Genomic DNA, 26,395 nt, shown 5'->3' on the forward strand with positions numbered 1-26,395 from the left:
CCTAACAACTGATCTAAATACTTTCCACTATAGTGTGGCTATTAGAAAATTCATACTAACTTCCTATATAATTTACTGTATCACTTTGCATATTGTACCCCTCCCCAGCCTCCTTTAAGATTCAGCAAAATTTTTAATGTGGAAGAATAAAAAGTGGTTTCTATACTCTCTTCAGAGTATCAGATTTCTGAAAAGAGCTGACACAAAGCACTTTTATAACTAAATATAATGTAAAAGCACTGAGAGTATGTAAATAGGGCACAGAGCCAAACTTTAGAAATGAAGTAGCGAGATAACAAATTGGTGTGGTGCCATTTTGAAAGTTAGACTTTAGACCTGCATTCCTGTTCTTTTCTGGGGCACAAGCCACAACCATCTCTGACCCCAAACAGTCTTGCCACTGCTGTAGATGCACACCTGGACCAGCAACAGACAGAGTGAGCTACTTGTCAATTCTCATTTTTTTTGGCAGTGTCTGTTCAGACGTGCTCACCCCACCCCCGTCCTGTTCTACTTCAGTGTCAGAAGGAAACGAAGCCACAATGAGAACAAAAAGAGCTGTAACACCTTTTGTCTCCTGCCTACTCCCTCTCTCTTCACCATCCTCCCCACAGAGAGCTACTCCACCCCAGCTTGGCTCTAGTGTGACATCCCTGCCTGCCTGTGGGAGGAATGATGAGCAGGGACTGCAACTGCAGACAAGTGACACTCAGAAGCCACACGTTTCTGTGAGTGCCAGATCTACACACGGCCCAAGCCAGAGCAATGGCATTATCACTGGAAGAATTCATCCACTCCCTTGACCTCAGGACCCTCCCCAGGGTTCTAGAAATCCAGTCAGGCATCTATTTTGAAGGTAAGCACTCTGCAAATCCTTAGCTGGCTAGAAAATACTTATGAAGTGTTTAGTCATAGAGTGAATACTCTTGGGAACTGGAGGGGGCAATTTTAATAGAGCATATATGAGTTCTGTTAAAGGAGAGGTGATCACAAAAGAAAGAAAGTAATTAACTGATGAATGGTTAAGGACCAAGTGCTGCAGAAGGGAGAAAGTAGATAGGATGCTGGAGTGGACAGGGATAAGAAACTGAGTGAAGCTTCTTGAGCTTTTTAGCAGGCCTTCAATAGCTCAACATGAATGGTGAATTATTTCTGCTTTTTCTTTGAAATTGGTTATAATCAAGAGCAACAAGTTTGATTTTACTGATATTTATGTTTCTAGAATATAAAAAAATAAAATTTAGTTTTTCTAAAACAAAAACAACTAGTAAAAGCCCAGTGTTTAGAAAGAAATATTCCCCAAACTCTTAACCACTTCCAAATGTTGCTTATAGCAATGCTTCTCTTACTCTTTCTGTAGTGGCCCAACTCCTTATTCCTTAAATAACAACAATTTTTATTTGAAGGTATAGTAATTAATGTCTAACAATTACAGCTAACTTTTAAAAATCTATGTTGAAAAATCCAAGTTCAATTAAAATTATTTAATAAGCTAGTGAGTTTAGGTGCAACATCATGTTAATTCAGGGAAAAAAAATTAAAACCTCCCATATATACTCTAGAATCTTTAAGCAGTTAGTTTTAATACATGCAATACAAAGAGTCATTTTCTTGCAAATGTTATATTTCTGGTCACAAGAGTGGTAGAATTGAAACAGTAGTAAAATCAGATACAGACAAACTACTGTGGCAATAATTTAAAGAACTGTTATTAGGCAAGTCTTTCCCATTCATAGACAAAAGAATGCGTTAGATATTATATTATGAAATAAAAGAAAGATTGACAAATGTCAGCTCTAGTTCATATGCGTGTGCATGCACACACACACACACCCTCTACACCCCTGTGGATGCATAGGGTTTTGTTTAATTCATTTGTAAATTGACTATTTGGAATCAGACCGTATTTTGCCATATATATCATATTATAAATATCTCTATTTCTAAGCCAACACCAAAACTTTTTTTTTTTTTTTTGTATCATGTCTTGTGCTTTTGAAGCTTTGTGTAAGAAGTCTTCATGTCTAGGTTGCAAAGATACTTTCCCATGTTAGTTTATATCAACTTTACAGTTTTATATTTTACATTTAGTTTTTTGTCCATTTGGAGGACACTTTGCTGTGAGGTGTACAAGGATCCAATTTTGGTTTTTTCTATACAAAATAAACCTGATTCCAAGCACCATTTACTAAGCTGGCCATCCTTTTCCCATCGATTTATGTTGCCTCCTCTAAATTATGTTATATGCTCACCTCTATACCAGTATGTGAAATAGCTCTTTTAGTCCATTAGTCTAGTTTTTTCTTAATTGTGCCAAAATCACATTATTTTTGTTAACTATAGCTTTGGAATAAATGTTAATATATAGGCAATGTACAGACCAAAACCTTGCTTTCACTCCTTTTTTCTAAGTTGACTTAGCTGTTCATAGACTTAAAATAAGTTTTTTAAGAAATCAATTTATTCTGTAAGAAATCCAACTGGAATTTTTATTGGATTGTATTACTTTTATAGATTAACTTGGGAAGACTTGACATTTTCATATTGTCTTACAAAAGAACATTGGCTCTACATGTGTTCAGACCACTTTCTTCATACTTTATTACTTTACTACTATGTTATACTTCAATTAAGAGGGAAAAAGTGAACACCTCGATGAATTTTCACAAAATAAGCACATTCATGTAACTACTGTCTTGTACCCTTTCCCAATCATTATCCACCATCTTCCTCAGAGTTTACCGTTATCATGACTTTTGCCTATTTACAAACTTTATATAAATGGGAAATTACAATATACATTCTTTTCTAGTTGGCTTATATGTTTAACATTATATTTTTAAAATTGGTCCATACTGTTTTATTATAGCTTGTTCATTTTCAGTATTATAATATTTCATTGGATGAATATACCACGATTTGTTTATCCCTTCTACCTCTAATGGGCATTTGGATTATTTCCAGTAATGTTGTTGTCATGAACATTCTCATACATGTGTGCTCACATGTATATGCAGTCAGTTGGGTATAAAAATAAGTGGAATTGCTATGTCATACGTTATGTGTATGTTCAGCCTTAGTAGTTAATGAAAAACAAGTTTCCAAGTAGTTGTTCCAAATTGCATTCCCGCCAGCAGTATATCAGAGTTCCTGTTAATCCGTATGCCTGGTAACTCTTGATATTATCAGTTTTCTCACTTTTAGTCATTCTGGTAAGAGTTTAGTGGTAGCTCTTGGTTTTAGTTTTCATCTCCCTGATGACTAATGAGATTGAGCTCCTTTTCATATATTTGTTGGTCTTTTGAAGATGCTCTTTTATGAGACTGTTGATATCTCTTGCTCATTTTTCTGCTGGATTTTATAAATTTTTATTACTAATTTGATGAAGTTCATGCACATACGCACACATGCGCGTGCAAGAGAGTACTTCAAAAAGTTCATGGAAAGATTTGTATTATGTTTTAATTCTATTTTTCCACAAAGTTTTTGAAGTACCCTCATATTCTCTATTATCTGCTAGAAATTCAATTGTTTACTTCCACCTTCAGATCTGCAGTCTACTTGGAATTGATTTTTTGTTATATGGTTTGAAGTTGAGCCCAATATTTATTTTTTTTCATCTGTAGAGCCAATTGGTGCTGTGGCATTTATTGAAGAACTGTCTTTTTCCTGCTGCCTTTCTGTGTTACCTTAGGCATAAACAGTGACCATACATGCCTGGATCTCTTTCTGCTTCCATTCTGTTCCATTCATCTAATTGATATCTTTACATCAACTTTACCCTGTTTTAATTAATGTAGATTTGCAACGATATCTAAAATATATCTTGTATTATGCATAATAATATGCCAAAGAGCCATGGTTCTCAATCTTACTTACACGTTAAGAACACCTGGGATGTTTTAAAAATATAGATGCCTGGGTCTGTCCTCGAGGGATAAGGATTTAATCACATCAGAAGTAAGGCATCACCATCACGTTTTTAAATACCTCACTGATAATTATAACATGCAGCCAAATTTGAGTACTATTACTGTAGAATAAGTAAATAAGTTCTCCCAATTTATTATTCTCCTTCAAGTTTGGCTCTTTAAATTTTCATATACATTTTAGAATTAACTTATCAACTTCCATAAAAGTCCTCCTGTGCATTGGCTTGGAGAAAATGGGCTTAATTTTGAACTAAGTCCTGATCCATGACCATGGTATAGCTGTCTAGCTATATGTCTCTTTTCATTCCTGTCAGTAATGTTTTATAGTTTACTTGTGGAGAGCTTGCATTATTTTTAAAGACTTGTTCTTAGTTATTTGTTTTTTTATAATTCCATTATAAATGGTATCTTTTAAAATTTCAGTCTTTTCTTTGTTGTGTTTGTTAAATTTTAAGACTATATCTTTAATTTATTTTGGATTTGTTATATATGCATTTGTGTTGTCTGTGAAAATTGATGGATTTCTACATTTTATTTCTTATGTTAAAGCACTGGCTAGTGCTTCTAGTACAATATCAAATAGGGGTAATGGCAAAGAACCTCCTTGTCTCATTCACAACTACAGAGAGAGAGTTTCAGTAATTCACCATTAAATATGTTTGTTTTAGGTTTAAAAAGTTTCCAGTTTTCTAACAGCTTTTAAAAAAAATCATAAGCATATGTTTAATGTTATCAAATATTCTCTGTAACTTTTATAATGATTATATGATTTTTTTTCTATTATATTTACTTTTTGAATGTTAAACAACCCTTTACTTGTGGAATAAAGCCAGTTTCATCATATATCACTAAATTTGGTTGACTATCACTTTTATTTATTTATTTTTAGTACTTTTGTGTCTCATTTAGAGAATGATATTGACTTATAGTTTTTATTTCTTGTAATGTCTTAGCTAGGCTTTTGTTTCAAGTTATGTTATGCTTACAAAACTTCTTGGGTAGATTTTTTTTCTATTCTTCTAAAGATTTTGTGGAAATTTGGTTTTACTTCTTATTTGAATATTCAGTAGAATTTCCAGTGAAACCATTCTGAGCTGAGATTTCTAATGTAAAATGTTTTAAATTATTTCTTTAATTTTTTAAATAGTAAGGCTTTCCCATCCAGAAGCATAGTTTATCTCTCATTTACAAAACAGAACAAAACAAAACTTCTAGATCATTCACTGGCGTTTTTAAAAAGTCTCTATAAAGATCTTGTGTACCCTAGGCTAGTTCCTAGAATGCATTCACATATACTTATGCATATATACTCATATATGTTATATTGACTGATACCATAATTCTTCTGTTTTCCCATTGCATATCACTGACGTGGAGGAATGCAATTAAATATTATCAGCAATATTGATGAATTCCCTTATTAATTCTAACAGTTTACTTTTTTTATTTCACTGGTTTTCCTAAATAGATATTGATATCAGAAAACATCAAAAGTTGTGTCTCTTCCCTACCAATTGTTACAACTGTTTTTTTCTTCTCTTTGTATTTTAGGCCAGGGCCTCTGGTACTATGATATGCAATAGTGGGAATCCTTGTTTTATTCCTAATCATAAAATCATCTAAAATCCTTCATTATATGTAATGCTCTAAATTTTGATATTTAACCTTTACTATATTAAGGAAGTTCCCATATAGTCTTTGCTTTCTAGGTGTTTTCATAAAACATAGGTATTGAGCTTAATCAATGCTATTTCATCACTGATTAAGATGATAATGTGGTTTGCTTTTTAAAGTTTGTTTATGTGAGTTAAACTTTAAAGATTTTCAAATGTTAAAAAATCCTTTCATATTATATCTACATTTAAAAAATACAATGTAGGAGTTTGATATTATGTTTAGGGCTTTTGCATTTAATCATAAATGAAATAAGTCAATAGACATCTGTTTTAGGTTTAAGATAACACTAGCTTCCTAAAATGAGCTACATAGATTTTTTTTTTTTATTTTCTGAGGTAATTTTCTAAAAATAGGTTTTAAATTCTTCCTTAAAATTTAGCAGAACTCTCCTGTAAAAGCTAATAAATATAGACATTTTTGGAGAGAAACTGAAGTTTGGTTTTGTTCATATTCTCTATTATTTTGTTCCTTTTATTGATTTGTGACTTAATCTTCATTATTTTTTTGTTTCTCTGTTTGGTCTCTTGCTCCTTTTCTATCTTCCTATGTTGAATCAGCAGTCATTTAAAAAACATTTCTTATGTCTTGATAAATGTGTTTAAAACTATATTTTTCTCTAAATACTTTTTTGACTCTTTCCCATAAATTTTGCCATGTAGCATTTTCATTATTACTCAGTTCTAATTATACTTTATTGCCTTTTAAATCTAATGGCTATTTATTTCATTTGTTTACTGATCGTATAGGATTTTATTTAGCTCTCCTTTTGTTTTAAATTAATAACTTTATTATATTTCATTGGAGAACAATAATGTGTGTTATGGTGTTTCTTTGGAATTGACTGAGGTTTCCTTTATGGTATGAAATATGTTCTACTTTGGAAATATTTCATGTGTGTTCAAAAAGGTTTTTTTTTTTTTGGTATAACATTTCTCTATATATACAATATATATTGAGGTTTTAATTGTTCAGATACTCTCACTGCTTATTTTTCATCGGCTTTATCATTTTCTGAGCAAGTTATGTTTAAAACTCATTTAACAGTTTATTTATCTAGTTCACTCTTCATTATGTCTTTGTTTCCTTATATATTTTTTGAGGTTGAGTTGTTGCATGTGCCTGTGTTTTTGAGGGTTATATCTTTTACTTTATTATATCGTCCTATTTCTGTGATGATTTTTTTTTCATTAGGTACCATTTTGTTAGATAATAATATTATTATTCCAGCTTTCTTTTGGTATGACATTTCCTAAGCATTTGTTTCCAATACTTTGGTGTCTTTCTGTTTTAAGTGCATGAAAACATATTCTTCATTCCCTTTCTGCTTCTTGTATCAGTACAAGCAATGGAGCCAGGTTCCACCCATCCAGTGGTGATGACTCCATGACAAGAGATTTTAGGGGAAGAGAGGCTTGAGGGAACTTGAAAGACTAATGTCAAATAATGTGAGGTTCTGTGACAGTGGATTGAGTACTCCCAATTGACAAACATGGTGATAATAGGCAGCATGTTATTCTCAATATCATGTTGCTAAAGCACTTATTCTTTAGGAACGTAAGTTGCCCTACTGATGTGAGGCACAGAACTGTGGGTTATAAACTTAGGACTCTGCCCCCTGGGTAAGTTACAAATGAGGGACAATTCTAGATCATTCACTATTTGCTTTGTGTTCTGTTAAGAAAATACTCTAGAGACTCTAGAGAGAGCCCTGCTAGGAGATAACATAATTGCAATTATAAATTCCTCTCAAATTAAAGCTTTGGGAAATTATGACCTCTGACATTAATAGGTTGATCTGTACTATCATGTTGTCTTTAGTTCTTTGAGAGAGCAGTTGATAACAAAGTAACATATTTGAGAAATAAAAAAAATTGGTGTTTATTTATTCCAGTTTTTTTCTCCTTTTGAGTATATGGTAGGATTATACTTCCCAGACCTTTTGTGGTCATATGACTTGCAATGGTAAATGTAATGAGAGCAGAAGTAATGTGTATCATTTGGGGACAGATGTTTTAAGAACCAGTTTATAACTTAATATTTTTCATCGTGGTAGACTATGTTAAAATGGAACGGTTGCTAAGTGACTACAGCTAGCAGAGATCCTATCCTCACCCACCTGTACTGAACATGTAGTAGAAAAAGAAAAATACCTTATTGTTTAAATCTCTGAGATTTTAAGGTTGTTTAACATAACCTAAACTTTTCTTTCTGATACAACGGTACGATAACTTATTTTTATTATAACTAAACTGAACTTATCAATTCAGAAAAATTAGACATCAGACATATTATGAAGTCATATAATATCAGGAAAACTACTTGGGTAATTATGCTACCACATGTTCATAGGGAAGTGAGTTCACCAATATTCAGGAAAAATTATCAGTTGCTTCTTTGACTGCTCTCCATATGGCTAACTTTACTACTTGCCACTGTTTACTTTATACATGTAACCGTTTTGGTGTTGATTAAAGAATCTGGTAAAAAACAAAGTTTGTTTGCATTATGATTTTTTTGATGAGCTGGATATTAACAAATTTTTCTTTTTTTGCTTTATAAAAATGCATGCATATGGTTGGCAATTTGGTAAATGCAGAATGGAGGTTCCTCAAACAACAGCAGGTAGAACTACTTGCCATATGAAACAGCCATCCCACTACTGGGTACATATTCAGAGGAAAGGAAATCAGCATGTTGGCTATTTCACAATACCGAAGATTTGAAACCAACCTAAATGTCCATCAAAGGGTGATTGGATAAAGAATTTGGGGTATATATACACAATGGAATACCACTCAGCCATAAAAAAGAGTGAAATTCTGCCATTTGCAGCAACATGGATGAGCCTGGAGAAAATTATGTTAAGTGAAATAAGCCAGGCACAGAAAGAGAAATATCACATGTTCTCACTCATATCTGGGAGCTAAAAAAATATATATACATATCTCATAATAAGTTGAAATTTTTGAAGTACAGAATACAACATAGAACTGTGGTTACTAGAGGCTAGAAAGGAGAGAAGGAAGGGATGATAGTGAGAGGTTGGTTAATGGACATAAAATTAAAGCTAGATAAGAAAAACAAGTTCTACTGGTATATGGTAGTGCTAACATCCATAATTAATAATTCTTTATTGTATGTTGTCAAATGGCTAGAAGAGAGGAGCTTGAATGTTCTCATTACAAAGAAATGATCAATTTTTATGACAATGAATTTATTACCTACAGTGATTTGATCACTACACATTGTATTCATGTACCGAAATATAACTCTGTATCCCATAAATATGTACAATAAATATGTTTCAATTTAAAAAATTAAAAAAAAATTTTTTTTATAAAAATTCATGCACATGTTTGGCAATTTGGTAAATGCAGAAGCACAAAATTACCCATAACTCCACCAAACAGAGGGAAAAACTGTTAACATTTTGATGTATACTCTTCTAATTTTTATGAAAGTATTAATTAACTTTTAAGAAGAGAAAAATCAATGCCAAAATTCTTTTTCTCATGCTTTATCCAGAATTTCTCCACTTCTGACAACTTCCATTTACTCCTTTGTTTCAATCCGTCATAATTTATTGCCAGGATTATTAAAACATCCACCTTGCCAATCTCTCTGTTTCTAAGCTTTCATTCTTGAAGTCTATTCTCAATCTAGCATCCAGAATTGTGCTTTTAAAATGTATGTCAGTTTATGTAACTCCTCTGTTAATAACCCTCCAAATGCTCTCCATTGTTTTTTCTCAAAATAGAAACCTTATGATGGATAAGAAGCCCAACATTGTCTCCCTGCCCCATTATTTGTCTTGAGTTTATTGTTTAGCAATAATCTCCTTCTCCTTCCAGCCACACTAGCCTCTTCATTGTTGCTCGAATTTGGGAATAGTCTCCTGTCTTAAAGCTCTGTTCCCACTCTTCCCTTGGGCTGGAAAACTCTTCTACCAGACATCGACCTGACTAACTCCCTTTACGAGCTGACCCTGACCACCTACTTAATCCTGCAATTTTTCCCTCCCTTTCCCTACATTCCCTATCTTCCATCTCCTGTTCTTCATTTTCTTTTGTACCAAAGCACCTTTTTCTGTCTCCTCCCAGATTTTTTGTACAACTTTATTGATGTATAATTTACATACTGTAACATTTACCCACTATAAGTACACAATTCATGCCTTTTAGTAAATTGATAGAACTGTGCAATCATCACCAATTTAAGGCCATTTCTATCACCTCAAAAAATTCCCTTGAGTTGCCATTGATCCCCACTCTCATTTCCAGTCCCAGGAAACCACTGGTCTGATTTCTGACTATAAATTTGCTGTCCATAGACATTTCATTTATAATGAATCACACAACACGTAGCCTTTTGCATTTGGCTTTTTTCACATAGCAAGTTTTTGTGGTTTATCCATGCCGTGTGGGATGTATCAATATTTTGTTCCTTTTTATTGCTAAATAATATTTTATTGTGTATTTTATATAAATATTTTGTATTGTACGTAAGTATTATTTAAGATAAAATTTAAAATATTATTTAAAATAAAAATTTGGGTATACCACATTTTGCTTATCCAACATCAGTTGAAGGATACTCAGACTGTCTCATGTTTGTAGATATTATGAATAATGTGCCATTTTACATTTTCACCAGTGATTTATGAGGATCCCAGTTTCTCCACATCCTCACTAAAACTTCGTGTTCTCTATCTTTTTACATTATAGCCAATGGCCTTCGTCATTTTAATTTTCATTTCCCTAATGACAAATGATGTTGAGCATTTTTCCTGTGCTTATTAGCAATTTGTTTATCTTTGATAAAATATTTCTTCAAATCATTTTCCCATCTTTGATTGAGTTGTTTATAGTCTTATTATTGAGTTACAAGAATTCTTTTTATATTCTGAATATTTGATTTGCAAATATTTACAGATATACAATTTGCAAATATTTTCTTCCCTTTTATGTCTTGGTTTTTCATTTTCTTAATGTTGTCTTTTGATGCAAAAGGTTTTAAATTGTGATGAAATCCAATTTATTCTCTCGCTCTTTCCTCATGTTGCCTAACTCAAGGTCACAAAACAAAAAACAAACAAACAAAAAACCCAGAGGTTCCTCCTCTGTTTTTGTGTTGAGGGTCCTCAAGACCACCTTCATGTTTAATGATTTCCTAGGACTCTTAGAACTCACAAAAGCTGTCACTCTCAGGACTATGATTTTTTACAGGAAAAAGATACAGATTCAAGTCAGCAAAGGAAAGAGACATCTAAGGCAGAGTCCAGGAGAAACCAGGAGTGAGCTGCCAGTTATCCTCTCCCAGTGGAGACATCAAGGCAGTGCTTAATTCTCTTAGCAAAGATGTGTGACAACATGTACAAATTAGTTCCAACTAGAGAAGCTCACCCATACCTTTGTGTCCAGGGCTTTTACTGGGAGCAGTCACATAGACATGGAGTACCCATGTGACTGACCTTAGCTACTCAGTCTCTAGCCCCTCCAGAGGTCAAAGTGATATGTGTGGTTCAGGACCTCAGGTGAACAAAAACAGGAATTTATCATAACTGACCTTGTTAGCTTAAACTATGTAGTGTGGCCCAAGGTTCCAAATATACAAAAACATTCTCATCTGGCAGAATATTCGAAAAACTTAGAGGTTATCTCCTAAGACAGGGAAGGGCTAGTTCTTTCTTTGGAATGCGTGTTGTTTGAGCACCTCAAGCCCAGGGAGCTAACCTTTTAGTGCGTGGTTCCTTTAGAAGAGTTTTTATTGCTTATCATTATGCTTATAGTATATTTTGAGTTAGCCAGTATTTTCTAAAGCCTTAAATTCAACTAATGGAGAATGAACCAACTTTGCACTCAGTTACAAAGCATGCTGGAAATGACCACAGTAGAAAAAGCTCTCTGTAGTTGAGAAAAGTGAGGCAGTTAAGCAATCTGATATCTAGGTGAACAGTTTTCTAAGATAAGGGAAGATCTTTAGCTAAGCGTGGCAGTAATGCGTGGGCAGATTTGGGAAAAGTGAGAAACCAGTGAGGCTGGAAGGAGGGGAAGAGTCATCAGAAGTGATATCAGAGAGGAAATGGTGGCAAACCATGTATCATTCTCTTGAACATTACAATGTCCAATCGGGAACCTGGAGATAACAACCTAAATTGCAAAGAATAGGTAACACAATACTAGAACTTTTTTTCTTCACTATGAATTTAGATAGCATGAGCCATTTATTTTCACTTTTTACTAAAAAGAAAAATGCTGATGATACCACACATACATTTGCAGAGGTCAAAGCGAAGTTTTGCTTAACTGAGCGCAAAAATGCGATGCTCAAAAGTGTTTCTTTTTTTCTTTTTTTTTTTTTTTTGTCTTTTTTTTTCCGTGTCTGGCAACGGATCGCAACCCTCAGTGTCGCCCCCGTACCGGACCGGGACCGGCAACGGGATCGCAACCCATGGTGTTGCCCCCGCACCTCGCTCAGCCAGTGAGCGGGAACCGGTCTGAATGTGGGATCCGAACCCTCCGAACCCTCGGCGGGAGCGCCTCCACGCTTCCCAAGCGGCGCACTAGCGCAGTGCACCACCAGGCCGGCCCTCAAAAGTGTTTCTTATAGCAATACTGAAATGCCATCAAGATGTTTTTCCCCTCTTCAGAGTTAAGATTTTTTTTTGTGGCTGGCCGGTTTGGAGATCTGAACCCATGACCGTGGTAATACAAGGCTGCGCTCTAACCAACTGATCTAACCGACCCGACCAGAATTAAGATTTTTAAGTACCATGTTTTGGATATATTAAATATTATATTTCCTGCAAAAAATATTTTAAAATTATAAAAATTCCCTAAAATTGTATATCTTTCTCCCTTCATTTCTTCCTTTCTTCCTTCCCTCCTTACTTCCTTCTATAAAATGAATGAAGTATGATCTTTGCCCTTAAAGACTTTGTAGGCTAATAAAAGGAGATCGATTTAAAAAAAAATAGTATTTATGATACAATGTGAAAATTGACATAAACTGATTTGAAAACACCGGGGAGTGTATAACTCAATACCCTGGTAAGTTAGAGAAAGCTTAACAAGAGGTGGCGATAATTTTACTGCGCTTGTAACCTAAACAGAAGATGACCAGGTAAATAAGAAACTTTCAGAATGAGAGAAAATTGTTTAGAAGCATGTACAAGTTTGAAAATTCAAAATATGGTTTTATAACTCCTCAGGGAATAGTGGTAATCAGGTGATTTGTGGTCATATTTTAAATGACTTCTGAACTATAATAAGGATATTGAATTTCTACTGTAATCAATAGAAAAGTGTAAAAAAATGTATTATTTTTATAATGTGTGTTATGAACTAAATGTTTGTGTCTCTTCCTCACCTCCAAATTTATATGTTGAAGCCCTAATCCCCAGTGTGATATATTTGGAGAAGGGGCCTCTAAGAAAGTAACTAGGTTAAATCAGGGCCCCACCCAAATAAGGGTGGAGCCCTGATTTGATAGGATTAATGTCCTTATAAGAAGAGACATCAGAGAGCTGGCTCTCTCTTGCCACACATTCACTGAGCAAAGGCCATGTGAGACCCAGTGAGGCCAGAGCAGGAAGGCAGCAATCTGCAAACCAGAAAGAGAGCCCTCACCAGAAACTGAATTGGCCCAAACCTTGATCTTGGACTTCTAGCCTCCAGAACTATGAGAAAGTAAATTGCTCTTGTTTAAACTGCCCCATCCGTTGTATTTTGTTATGGCAACATTAACTAGTACAATGTGATTGCAAAACTACAGCATATTGGGCCAGCCCTGTGGCTCACTTGGGAGAGTGCGGCGCTGGTAACGCCAAGGCTGCAGGTTTGGATCCTATATAGGGATGGCCGGTGTGGTGCAGACAAAACTGAGCCAAGGGTTATGATCACCTTACTGGTCAAAAACAAAACAAAACAAAACAAAAAACCCTAAAGCATATTTATTGTAAATAATTTGATTAAAAAAAAAAAACCCAAAGAATTTCTGAGATGTTTAAGGCAAAAAAAAAAAAAAAGATTTTAGATGAATAGATTAGACATCCATTATAGTAGAGGTTTACTAGATAGATAGGAGAAAGAGATAAACAGCAAGAGGCTAATAGCAGTTCTACAGACAGAACCCATGGTCTTTTGGAATAGAATCTTCTGAACTTGTCAGCTAATGAGAGGCAGTGAGCAAGAGAGAGGAGTTGAAGTTTCTGGACTGATAGCATGGTAGATGATCAAAATATTAATTGAAAGAGTAACTACAAGAGGAACATTGGTTTTGGAGATGGAGGCATAATTCAGTTACATTGCAATGATTTAGAGGCTTAGGGCATTCACTTGCAAACGAACATTAGAGCGCCAAAAATGTGCATCTAAAGTAAAAGGAGTGGTTGAGTTGTCAGGGCTGACATTACAGATTTGTAAGTGTGAAAGAAGTCTTGTTATTTTAGGGATTGCCCTTAAGTTTATGTGCCGCATCAGAAGAAATATGTGCGTCCTAAAGAACACCATCATGGGAGGTGTGGCTAGAGGAGGCGCCTGGAAAGCCAGAAAAGAACTTGTCTCTGTGTCGGAGGAGAAGCAGCAGAGAGTACAGCAGTTTGTTGATGAAAGAAATGGCACCAGATTGAGATTGTGCTAGGGATAAATATTTGGTTTTAGTAGGTGGTTTATGGTAGATTAATGACAATCATAGCTGTATATACTGAAGGCTTACTATGTGCCAGGCACTGTGCATGCCCTTTATAAATAGATTTGGGTGTATATTTACATATAATACATACATCGTATATTTTGTATGTGTATGTTTAAACATAAATATGTGAATATACATAATGCTACATATATAATTAAGTATACTTTATATATGTTCATCTACACATACATTGTGTTCATATGTATGTATATGAATGTATTTAATCTTATTTATATTAGTTAATTCATTATATCTGTAAATATATTTAATCCTTGGTGGTCTCTTGTGAGATTGTTATTATTATTTCCGTTTTTCAGGGTCACCTGTTTGCTACATCAGCTACCTCTGCCCCAGGGATAAAACTTACAGTAAAGTTTATTCTTGTTCTGCCCCTTGAAAAGTTTAAGTGACAAATCGTATAGTGAATGCTATCATTATAGAACCAGCAATGTCTTTAAGATATTTTATAACCATTTATTGATGGAAATTTGACTGTACAAATTTGATTTTGTACTTATCCTGAAGTATAAATGCATAGGATATAATTAGTAATAGCTATATATTTGTCTTTTTAAAAAATTACTGGTTACTTATTACAATTTGGTAAGTATGACATTAAAGAATTAACTAAAACTAGTGGAGTAAGTACATTGAACAATGATATTCAGTGAATTATGCATGATATCATCCAGGGACTTGGTAGCAAAACCAGGGCAAATTTGAACATTATTGCATTGTATTCTACTTGCATTTATTTGTATTTCATAGATTTTAAATATTCAGACAAAACAAAAACTTTATTTGTTAATATATATTTACAACATTGATATTGTTTTATATAGACTCAAGTGAAATGAAATTATACAAAGCCTAATGAATATGGATTGTCACATTATTAAAAAATAATTTCAGCTGAATGAAAACAGAGCACCAGTATTTTTCCACCTGAACTTATATTTGTAAAGATTTGTAAAAGATGTGCGTTGAATTTTTCTACATGTTTACATGTTCTGTTGAGCTTTGCAGGTATAAAACTGCTCTTGAGATTCAGGACAACCTAAACTCTTTAAACCTAAACTTGAAAACTGAAAACTTTTTATATCTAAGCTTTTAAATTAAGTAAAACTTATTATATCTCAAAACTTAAACTTGATAATAATTTATTAAATAAATATAAATTTTGTGTGTGTCAATGGCTTATAGTTGGATACTAAAACGACTGTCAGAATAGAATTTGGAAACCTTACATGTTTAGTTTCAGTTAAAAATATACTAAAATCGTATTGATTTGATAATTTGCAAAAATTATATTTTTGGCCACATTCTTAAGGTTGTAATCTTGTCTGAAATGATGCTTGATTTTTTTTCTTTAAAAACTTTGAAGACTTTTTTTATTTTTCTTTTTTTTGCAGTGTAAGATTTGACATTTCAGCTCTTGTATAATTTGGCTACCAAAATGACTTTAGGCCATACTACATACAGGTCAGTAAGAAGTTACCCTTTTAGGGTAATTAGCCATTACATTTTTTTTTTTGTCTTTTTTCGTGTCCGGCAACGAACCGCAACCCTCAGTGTCGCGCCCGTACCGGACCGGGACCAGCAACGGGATCGCAACCCTTGGTGCTGTGCCCGCCCCTCGCTCAGCCAGTGAGCGGGAACCAGTCTGTATGTGGGATCCGAACCCTCGGCGGAAGCGCTGCCACGCTTCCCAAGCAGCACACTGTAGCAGTGCGCCACTGGGCCGGCCCAGCCATTACAGTTTTGAAAATAAGAATATGAACATTTGCAGTTTAAGAATATAAATTTGAAGTTTAAAAGTTTAGTGCATTTTTGTGTTGTGTTCTTGAGTGGAGCACATTCTCTCTAAAATTTCACTTAAGCAGGCCTTAGTTTATGAAAAAGCCCTAAAACAGGTGTATTAAAAATAAGCAAAGAAGCTTAGATAAAAGTAACTTCAGTTGTATTGTTTTCAAAAGCTGTGGAGGAAAATAACTGCCAGAACATATTTGTGTTGTTTACTTAAATAGAGATGTGCCAAAATGTGGACATTTTTGTACAATGTAGTAACACCATTTACATTTGTAGTAGAGTGTTTATACTTAAAAAATTCTAATTTATTTGTTGGTAAGTACCAAACTTGACTATGCCATACCAAATTACAAAATAGAATAATGGTAAATATTGTCTCATATAATCATATAAATATAGATTCTTTATATACTTTCTTCATTTTATAAATATAAAGAAATAATGAGCAAGAAGTGAAGTAAAATTATATATTTTTATTGTCTGCTAGATTTTCAAATTCTGTGAAATGGAAATTTTGGTTAGGGATATTAATTACGTAAATTAATTTCAATAGGTACAAATTCTTGGTCAATTTAACTTTGAACGACATTTAGTAAAGGAATATAAAATCAATATATTTTCCTTAAGAGTAGTAATTAATATTTTTGTTTATTGTGACACTGGTAGATTTTGTTAGGCACCACTGAATGACTAGTAAGTGTTGAAATGGGAGAGATAGTAACTTCAAATTAGTGTGTATAAAAAAATAAGAAAATTTGTTTTAGAAATGTCTGTTTGATGCAACGTTCAAGCTCTTGAATTCAAAAACTTTACATTTTAATTGGAACATCTAATTTGTTTTACTCCCAATAAATATTAAGAATCATTGCACCTTTTATAACCAAAATTTTAGCATAAGCTGTGAGATGAGATATATTTAAATGAAACATCTTTTCACATAAAATAGTACTTTTTACATGGAAATTGGCAGTTGCTATTTGACAGTACTTTTTATTGTTATTCTAAAGAAAAATATTTTATTAGGACAAGTTTTTTCGGGGCAATTTTTACTAGTCAATGTAATTAGATTAGCTATTCAATTTTCTAATTCATACAAAGAATGATTGGAAGTAAAAAAAAGTTTTTCTCTAGGTTTAGAAGGGTTGGTTTTAATGATTCAGCACTAATGTCAGTTAAGGAGAGAACACCTGTTCCATAAACAATGGGTGAATTCTAACCACAGACCAAAACCACATTTTAAAAAATTTCTCTATTGACAGCAGAAAATGTTTAAAACATATTCAAAACAGTTTTTCCAGAACTTCTGAAGTCAAATCTTGTGAGTTTTGAATTAACCGTTCACTAGCAGATTAAGTTTTTAAATTAGTAACATAGTCATCCTAACCTTCCTATTTAAACATAATGTATGTATTTATTTCAATAATTTAAAAAATCGGCAACTATAGGGCGGCCCGGTGACGCACTGCTATAGTGCGCGGCTTGGGAGCGTGGTGGCGCTCCCACCGAGGGTTCGGATCCCACATACAGACCGGTTCCCGCTCACTGGCTGAGCGAGGTGCAGGAGCAACACCGAGGGTTGCGATCCCGTTGCAGGTCCTGGTCCGGTACAGGGGCGACACTGAGGGTTGCGATCCTTTGCCGGACACGGAAAAAGACAAAAAAAAAAAAAAAAAAAAAAAAAAAAAAAAAAAAAAAAAAAAAAAATCGGCAACTATAGATAGCATGCTCAAATAGTTTATAGAATCTTAAACACGGAAATTTGAACTGAGACTAGATAAGGCTTGCTCTCCCTTCCACGTTCCTTTTTACTTTATATGGATTTTGGAAATGAGATTGATTGGATAAATGCACAGATACTCTGATAGATTTTCTCTGGGCGCCTGTGATGTGCTCAAACGTTTAAAACATACGTGGGAAAGGGAAGCGTACAAAGCGAGCGTATAGAATAAACCCCCTGCCATCAAGTTTTTCATTCAAAGAAAAGACTAATGATTAAGAGGATAATAAAGAGACGGCACCTAAAAACACTGCCGGGTAAGCTGTGCACACGTCGCAGGCTTTTCAGGAGGACGAGGTGGCTGCGACCCGAATGACGTGCGAGGGCGGAGAGTGAGTAAATCAGGCGCCAGAGGAGGGGCCGTGGGGCGACCGCCATCGGCTGGTCGGGAAAACACGGAGCAGTGGCGCTGGCCTGGGGAGGGCGGGTCGTATGTCGTGGAAGGACAGCTCGGAAGGACGGGTCGGGTCGGGATCCGAACCAGCACCTCCCGCTACTGAGAGGCCCGCGGCCGGCTGTGCGCTCCTGACCGCCCCGATTCTCTCCCCGCCGCGCGTTCGCATCCCGCGGCCCCTCCAGGCGCATCGGAGCCGCCCTGGCAGAGGCAGCTTATCCGCCCTAGTCGCTATTGGCCCTAAGGACCTGTTTTCTCTTTCTTTTTCCTACACCCTGCCCCCGCATAATTTGCCCATTTTTTATAAAAGTAATTTTCTATATTTCTAATAAATCAACTTTTTTTTTTATGATGAGGCGGCATTCTAGGTCATCTAAACTGAACTCCTGATTTTTCAGAGGCCCAGACTTATCCAAAGACACTGATTCTATACAGTTATTCCATTCTCCCATTATTAATAAAGAGAAGAGTAAAACTTTCTTTTCATATAACAGGATCAACAATTATGTTTCTTAGTGATATGTAAATATAAGGAAACATATAAACAATGGATAAATATGTCAGCTGATACTCCGAGTGGCCACCTGATAGTTGGCAGTATGTTGAATTTGAAGCAATGGAGATCATGAAACAGACTTATCATCATGGCCCTAACTCTCAAAGAACTCAAGGTCTCTGTCAGGGAGTCAGACATAGCAGTTACAAAGACATTTCAGGAGGTGATACATGTTAGTGTATTCTCAACAGTTTAGATGATCACTCCTGGATTGATATTATTTCTGTCAACTATAATTAGACCACATGGATTTTTATATAATATATTTAAGAGAACTTTTTTTTCCTGTATAGAAATAATGTTATTTTGAAAAAGACCTTTTTTTCTAAGTTGGCACTTCGCAAATTACTTCTTATTGTAACATATGCTTTAAAACTTAAATGAGTGTTTTAATCCACTAAAGATAGAAGAATAAAATTTGTAATTTCTGCTATTAAGAACGTTCTCTTCTTACCTGGAACAATAAGCCATTCATTAAAAAATTGACAGTGCAAATTAACTACTGATAGATGCCGTTCATCTGACAAGTGACACGTAGCATTGTATTTTTATTGTTGGGCTTCATGCTAGTTGCATTTCTAATTTAGATCCCTTTTGAAAAACAAAGCAGAATTATTCATGGAAGCATTGTGTTTTTTAAAAAAATCCACAAGCTAACTGCTCAGTAAAATTTAGCAGCTCCTATTTATTAAAGTAACATATTGAAGAATATTAATTTCATCTTATTTATTAAGAGTAACTAGAAAGAAATCATGTCAGACTTTCTGGAGAAAATGACTTTTGTTGTAAACTGATCAGAAATGGTTTGGTCATTCACCTTATTAGGTTATTTTTGGTAGATATTGATAACCTTTAGTTCTTGGAAGTTGATGATGGCTATTGGTTTCTTCCCCACAAACTTGCTGGTCTATCACAATAAAAGAAAGCCTTAGAGCAAATTTTGACAAATGTAAAAAACATTTTTCTGCAAGCAAGCACAACAACAGTTATGTGACCGATGGGTGAGCTCGATGTAGTCCCAACTGTCTTTAGAGGCTCTCTGACAGTATATTGCATGAAAAGTTCATTAGACTTGTGCAACAATGTTCCAGCATCAGGATGCTGCTACCCTTATTGTTAGAGGCTGATAACAAAACTGTTTTGAATCAGCTGCTGAATCGAGAGCATAGGGCACACACTGGGCTCACCAGATTCTTATACGTATTTGCAAGAACAGAAATGCCTTTGTTACTAATCAACACATTTTGAACACCACTCATTTCACCCATGAAACTGCCTTACCAATAACCATTATTCTAATTAACAAAACCTGTGGTGATAGGAGATGAAAGTAGGTAACATTCGTGGTAGTTGTTTTAAGAGTGTGAACTTCTGATTCATCTTTTGCATGGTAACTAGCCACCCTGGGTTGATATTTCCGAATAGTTTATTTCAAATGTTAACTGGCATTTTCTTCATCCTTTCTCAGGATTAAAACTGCGGAACACACACTTATGTTTCTCATTATCTATGCTGAAGTATTTTAGGTAAATTCCATGCATATTGTAATAATCTTAAATATTCATCTTCACATGTCAAGGATGCTCTATTTTTCTCACTCTCACTAAGAGAAGATCTAGTCACAGAGTTAATTGCTTTAGTTTTGTTTTGTTCCCCTCTTGTAGTTTTAACTAACTCCTAAATCAATGTGCTATTCCAAGTTGATATATGTAGTTTCATGACTTCTCTTTACCTATTTAGTGATGTGTAACCATATTTGAAAAGCAACTAAACTTTGCCATCTACTAGGACACTTTTAAAAAATTGCATGTTCTTGGGTTCCACCTTGAAGAATCTGATTGAGAACTTGGGGGTATAGTCCAAGAGTCTGTATTTTTTAATGTTTCCCAATTGATTGTGGTACAGCCTGTCTGGCAACAGTTGTTTAAGAGAAACTAGACACGACCATCTCTGCTTAAGGATGACCATTTGATATAAGAAACAATATATATAACAAGAACTGAACTCATGCTTCCTTCCCAATTTTTCCACATCAATAAATCTTGGTACCCTTTCATTTTCTTAGTACCCCAGCATCTCCATCTGGAAGTCAGTTTGGACTAATTTTTCTACCATTTTTGCCACCAGTCCCTGGTGGGCCACTTCGATGTTTGCAGGTGTCATCCTGTTCACGTGCACGTGCATGCCTGGGTCACCCTATAACACATTTCATTGCCCCTAGTGTCTCTTGCCACTCTGCAAGCAGCTCTTAGGAAAACTTTCTTAGAACAATATTGCTATACAGTATTGCCTACATTTGAAATCCACTCTCCTTGAGTTCTCTCCAACCACTGACTTTTTAATTTTGTAATCGGATCATCTTGGAAAGACATTGGATGTCAGATAATCCTGTAACACATGTTAATTTGTTCCGATCTGAAAAGTAATATTCTTACTTTCTGGAATGCCCTTTCTATCAATATTAATAACCAGCCATCCAAATTGACCCCATTCAGTTATAATCACATATCAGCTACTACATATGTAGGAGATTATACTTTGACTTGTTTGTTGCTGACTTCATTAGCATGAGAGGACAATCAAGGTGACACATGATACCCAAATTACCAACACTGAAAACCTCGGTTCTCTTGAAGTTTCCCTTTTACCTTTTAGTAGAACTGTGCTATTCAGTATTGTGATCACTAGCCTTATGTGGTTATTTAAATTTAAACTAATTAAAAGTACATAGACTTAAAACTTTAGATTCTCAGTTACATTAGTTACAGTTCAAGTGCTTATGAGCCTTATGTAGCTATTAACTGCAGTGTTGGGTAGCTCAGATTATAATATTTCCATCAGTACAGACAGTTCTATGGGATAGTACGGTGTTGGAGTCCCTCTGGGAGTGAGTCGCAAGGTGGGAAGAGGGTCATGTCTTCCCTAATATTAATATAACCCACTGCCCCTGTCTCTGCTGTCATAACTCTCCTCATGGTTTACTGCAGTTTGGGGATTATACGTTTCCCTCAGGCTTCTTCTATCACTTCCCTTTGTCTGCCTGGGTTTCTGTGTTTGACCTAGACTTTCTTAGTTTGTCACTAGTGTGAAAAGTTGCACTGTAGTGCATGCAGACACACAGACACACACACATTTATTTATTTTAATATTGAGGTGACTGCAGATTCACATGCAGTGGTAAGAAATAATACAGAGAGATTCCATGTATCCTTTACCTCATTTCCCTCAATGGTAACATCTTACAAAACTATAGTACAACATTGTGACCAAGATATTGACATTGATATACTCAAGATACAGAATATTTCTATCACCACATCCCTCACGTTGACTTTCTATAGCTACACTCACTTCCTTCCCACTTCCCCGACTCTCTACTTAACCCCTTTTAACCATTAATCTCTTCAGCATTTTCATAATTTTGTCATTTCAAAAATGTTATATAAAGAGAGAATCGTATAGTATGTAATTTGCCATCCTCTTTGGTGAAATGTCTGTTCATTTCTCTTGCCTATTATCTAATTAGATTGTTTGTTTGGTTGCTTGTTTTGGTTGCTGGCTAGTACAGGGATCGAACCCTGGACCTTGTTATTATCAATACCATGCTCAGCCAACTGAGCTATCCTAAGCCAGCCCTTACTGTTTTGAGAGGGTTTTTTTTTTCACGTGTTTTAGATCTAGGTCCTCTGTCTGACATGTGGTTTGCAAGTATTTTCTCCCACTCTGTAGTTAGTCTTTCCATCCTCTTCACATTGTCTCTCATACAACAAAAGTTCTCAATTTTGATGAAGTCCCATTTATCAAATTTTCCTTTCATGGATCATACTTTTGTTGTCAAGTTAGAGAACTTTTGCTAGCTCTAATTCCTGAAGATTTTCCATTGTTTTTTTGTTTGGTTTATTTAAGTTCTTTAGTTTCACATTTGAGTTCCTAATCCATTTTGAGTCAGTATTTGTATGTATAGGACATGAGGTTTAGTACTAGGTTAATTATTTTAATTATTTTTATTTTACAAATATCTAATTTTTCCAGCACTTTTTTTGTTTGTTTAAAAACCTTATCTTTCCTACATTGAATTGCTTTTGCAAGGTTGTCAAAAATTGGATGGACTTATTTTTGTGGAGCTGTTTCTAGATACTACATTTTGTTCCATTGAGGTATATGTATCTGTTCCTGTATCAGTACCATACAGTTCTGACCACTGTAGTTATAAAATAAGTCTTGAAATTGTGTAGTCTGATTCTCCTGTCATTATTCTTTTGAAAAAATTGTTTTAGCTTTTCTAGTTCCTTTGCCTTCCCATATTCATTTTAGAGTAATCTTGTATATATCTAGAAAAAAATATTGCTGAAATTTTGATAAAATTGCATTAATCTGTATATCAATTTGGGGAAAATTGACGTTTGTACCATGTTGATACTTGCAATCTATAAACACAGTAAGTCTTACCATTTTTTAAGATCTGTAATTTCTTATATCAGTATATTTTAGTTTTCAGCATGCAAGTTCTGTACATGTTTTGTTAGAATTATAACTAAATTTTTCCTGATGTGGCACAAAGATAACATTTTGGGAGTAAAATGTAGTATATTTATTTATTTATTTTTAAATTTAAAAATTTCTAATTTTCTTTTCAGCAGGGTGGGAAATTCTTTTATGTCATGAACCAAGTCCCCCTTGTTCTAAAGTCTACTATACAATAATCTTTTATTATTTGATTCTTGTATTCATGAAAAAAGATTTTGGTAATTGTGAAAAATCTTTTCCTCCTCCAACAAAGCCCATTTTTAAAAGATTATTATATTCCTAAGTACTCAAGAATTCTTTGAGTCTCAGAGCTACACAATGACTAAAACTTCTCTCTCCTTCCCTGGAGAAATAACCCTAATATCTTGGCTTTAATGGTGGAAATGATGCAGGGAAGAAATCCAGCTACTGATAAGGTATTATTTTCCAAGATTTGTTACTTGGCTTTAGGACACCTTTATTATATTTTCAATAGGAATTACTTTGATTATTGGTTGGCAAAGCCAAACGTTGCTAGTATGAAATGGCTGGTTATTCCTTGTGCAAAGATGTTTAGTTTCCTGGCAGGAAACTTCTTTTGGAAATCCCCGACAGGTACTATCCACCACGCCGCCTGCCCACCCCTCCCCCCTGCCAGATCGCTTAAGTGTCCACATTTTCCAGAGGCAGGTTACCATGTTGCACAACTTCTAGGATGCCACTCATATCCACGTAAGTTGTGTTTGAAGTAATTTTACAATGGGTAACCTATGCCGTAAGCAGTGGCCCTGAACAGACTCTAATTGTTTGACAGCTTTATTTTAGAAAGGACAACTGGTGACAGCTACCTTCAAACATTTTAAAGCTTCTATGTAGAAGAGTTAAAATAACTGTTTTCTGTATAATTCCAAGGGCTAAAGAATAGATCTAATGTGTACACTGTACGAGAACACATATTACACTTTTAATAAAATGAAAAACTTTTTAAAAGTGAGAATTGCTCAAAAGTAAAGCAGGTCACCTAAAAATAAATGGAATTCCTACCAGTGAAAGTGTTCGAATATAGTTTGGACAGCCCCTTGAGAGAGATATTGTACAGGGACTCAGTCATCATAATATATTACTAGAATAAGATAGTTTTTAAGCTCCTGTCCTACACCAAATCTCAGAAATTCAAGAGGTCATTAGAATTGTTGGCACTTTGCTTAGAGATGTAAATAAAATTTAAACTCATTCTAAAGCTGTCATTGGACAATAAAAAGTTGTGATTATTATCAAGTTAGATGTTTTATTACTCAATTCAGACAGCTGCCCTTGAATAATGATGGATTGAGGGGGTCTGTATTCTTCTCCCAGATTTCTTTTGACTAAGCCTTTGGGAATAAGCACAATCTAAAGATTAAAATCTTTAAATATCAACCAAAGCTGCTTAAAGAAAGAAAGGTAAGTCATAGTGCAGGACTAGGCTGGGAGTAATTTATACCTGGAATGCCTTCAATTGATGGATAATCACCTGGAAAATTATATAGAGGAGGATTATTAGGCCATATCTTAATTCAGCTGGAAATATGCCATAAATGACAGGTGATGGGAGAGACAAATGGTAGAATATACTACAGATATTTGCCATCTTTCTCATGGAGAATACCTGACATGCTATTTGGGTAGAACTCACTGAATCCATCTCCTGGGGGATTTCACCTGCTCATGGATTTGGACCTTAGCCATATGTCCAGCAATTGAAAGCATCCAGGATCAATTAGGCTCAAGCACTGCCTCATATAACTCAGAAGACTATGATGTAGAAATCAGAATGCCAATGTTGCAATTTTCAGTTAGAACTATTACTGTCAATTGATTAAAATTATTGTGCCTCTTAGGGCACCCAGGCTGCTGGTGTCATTGAGATAGATGAATTAATAACACTGATTAAGACTTTGTGTATTAGGTTATAAATTTGTTTTTTTTTTTTTGTTCAAATTGTACTCTAACCCTCTAACTCCTTGAGACCACATCCTGGTTCCCAGCTTTGACTGTGGTCATATGTTTCTCAAGTTATCTGAGGTGGTTCTCAAACTATCTGTGGTGAAGACAGTTTATTTTCTTCCTCCAGCACATCACACACTGCTACTTGGATAAAATACAATATAAGTAAGTGATAAAAATGAAATAAAAAGACATACAAAATAAAAGCACAGTTTTTATTATTTAATTAAGTGAACATAACCTCAAAAATTTCTAAACAAATATCCCAGTCTTTTACTTTCCAAACTATAATTCACAAGCAGAATAGTTAATGTAGTGTCTAATTAATGTTAATGAACTTGGGGAAATATAAAATATGGTAAAGCTTTACTTTTTATGTATTGTGTGAATAAATTATAGTGCATTAGAGCCCTTGTATAATCAACGCAATTAGTATATTTATATCCATTAAATGAGAAGTGGAGAACGGATTTATGATTTTAAATGGCTATAGAGGTCTATAGAAACTTTATTTAACATTTAAAATATAAAACATAGGCAAGTATATTAAAATATATAAAACAGGTTTGAAACCAAGCCCTTCTGAAAATAATAAACCAACTACTAAAGCTATACTGCCACATAAGAAAACATGATATTATTTATGTTGTCATTTTGAGGGTTAAATTTTGGGTAAAATGTGGCAATATATGGTCAATATTAGTGTCAGGATATGCAGAACCACTGATTTGTTCCACCATCATAGGGAAACATGTTGTAGGTATGTAGGAGGAACTCATTTCATATACACACACCCAAATCCCTTTGCTCTGATAGTTGTTAACATGAGGAGCCATAATGATGACTTCCATCATAACAACCACTTGCAAACCTTCTTAGGACAGTTTTATTTAATGTATTAATTGACCTGCCATTAAACAAATAAGTTTTTAGCTATTGTATGAAATTGTGAATCATTCTTCCTCAACCATTAAAACTTAGTCATTTGAATGTCATTTACTTCACTCAGTGTGATTGAAAATTGGGCTTTTCTGGTGTTTGGCCCTACTACTATTTTTTATCTG

At 34.5% G+C, this 26,395-nt stretch overlaps 1 protein-coding gene across 1 annotated transcript in view; it reads left to right on the forward strand.

Moving 5' to 3' along the window:
• Nucleotides 1-640: 640 nt before the first annotated feature.
• Nucleotides 641-26,395, forward strand: part of THEMIS (thymocyte selection associated) — a 170,319-nt gene continuing 144,564 nt past the window's right edge. The window contains 1 exon segment of the mRNA XM_008574008.1: nucleotides 641-856. Coding sequence (XP_008572230.1) covers nucleotides 766-856 — 91 coding nt within the window. The 5' untranslated portion in view covers nucleotides 641-765.

The sequence above is a fragment of the Galeopterus variegatus genome, unplaced genomic scaffold (assembly GCF_000696425.1).
Source record: "Galeopterus variegatus unplaced genomic scaffold, G_variegatus-3.0.2 Scaffold983, whole genome shotgun sequence".
In the NCBI taxonomy this organism is placed as follows: domain Eukaryota; kingdom Metazoa; phylum Chordata; class Mammalia; order Dermoptera; family Cynocephalidae; genus Galeopterus; species Galeopterus variegatus.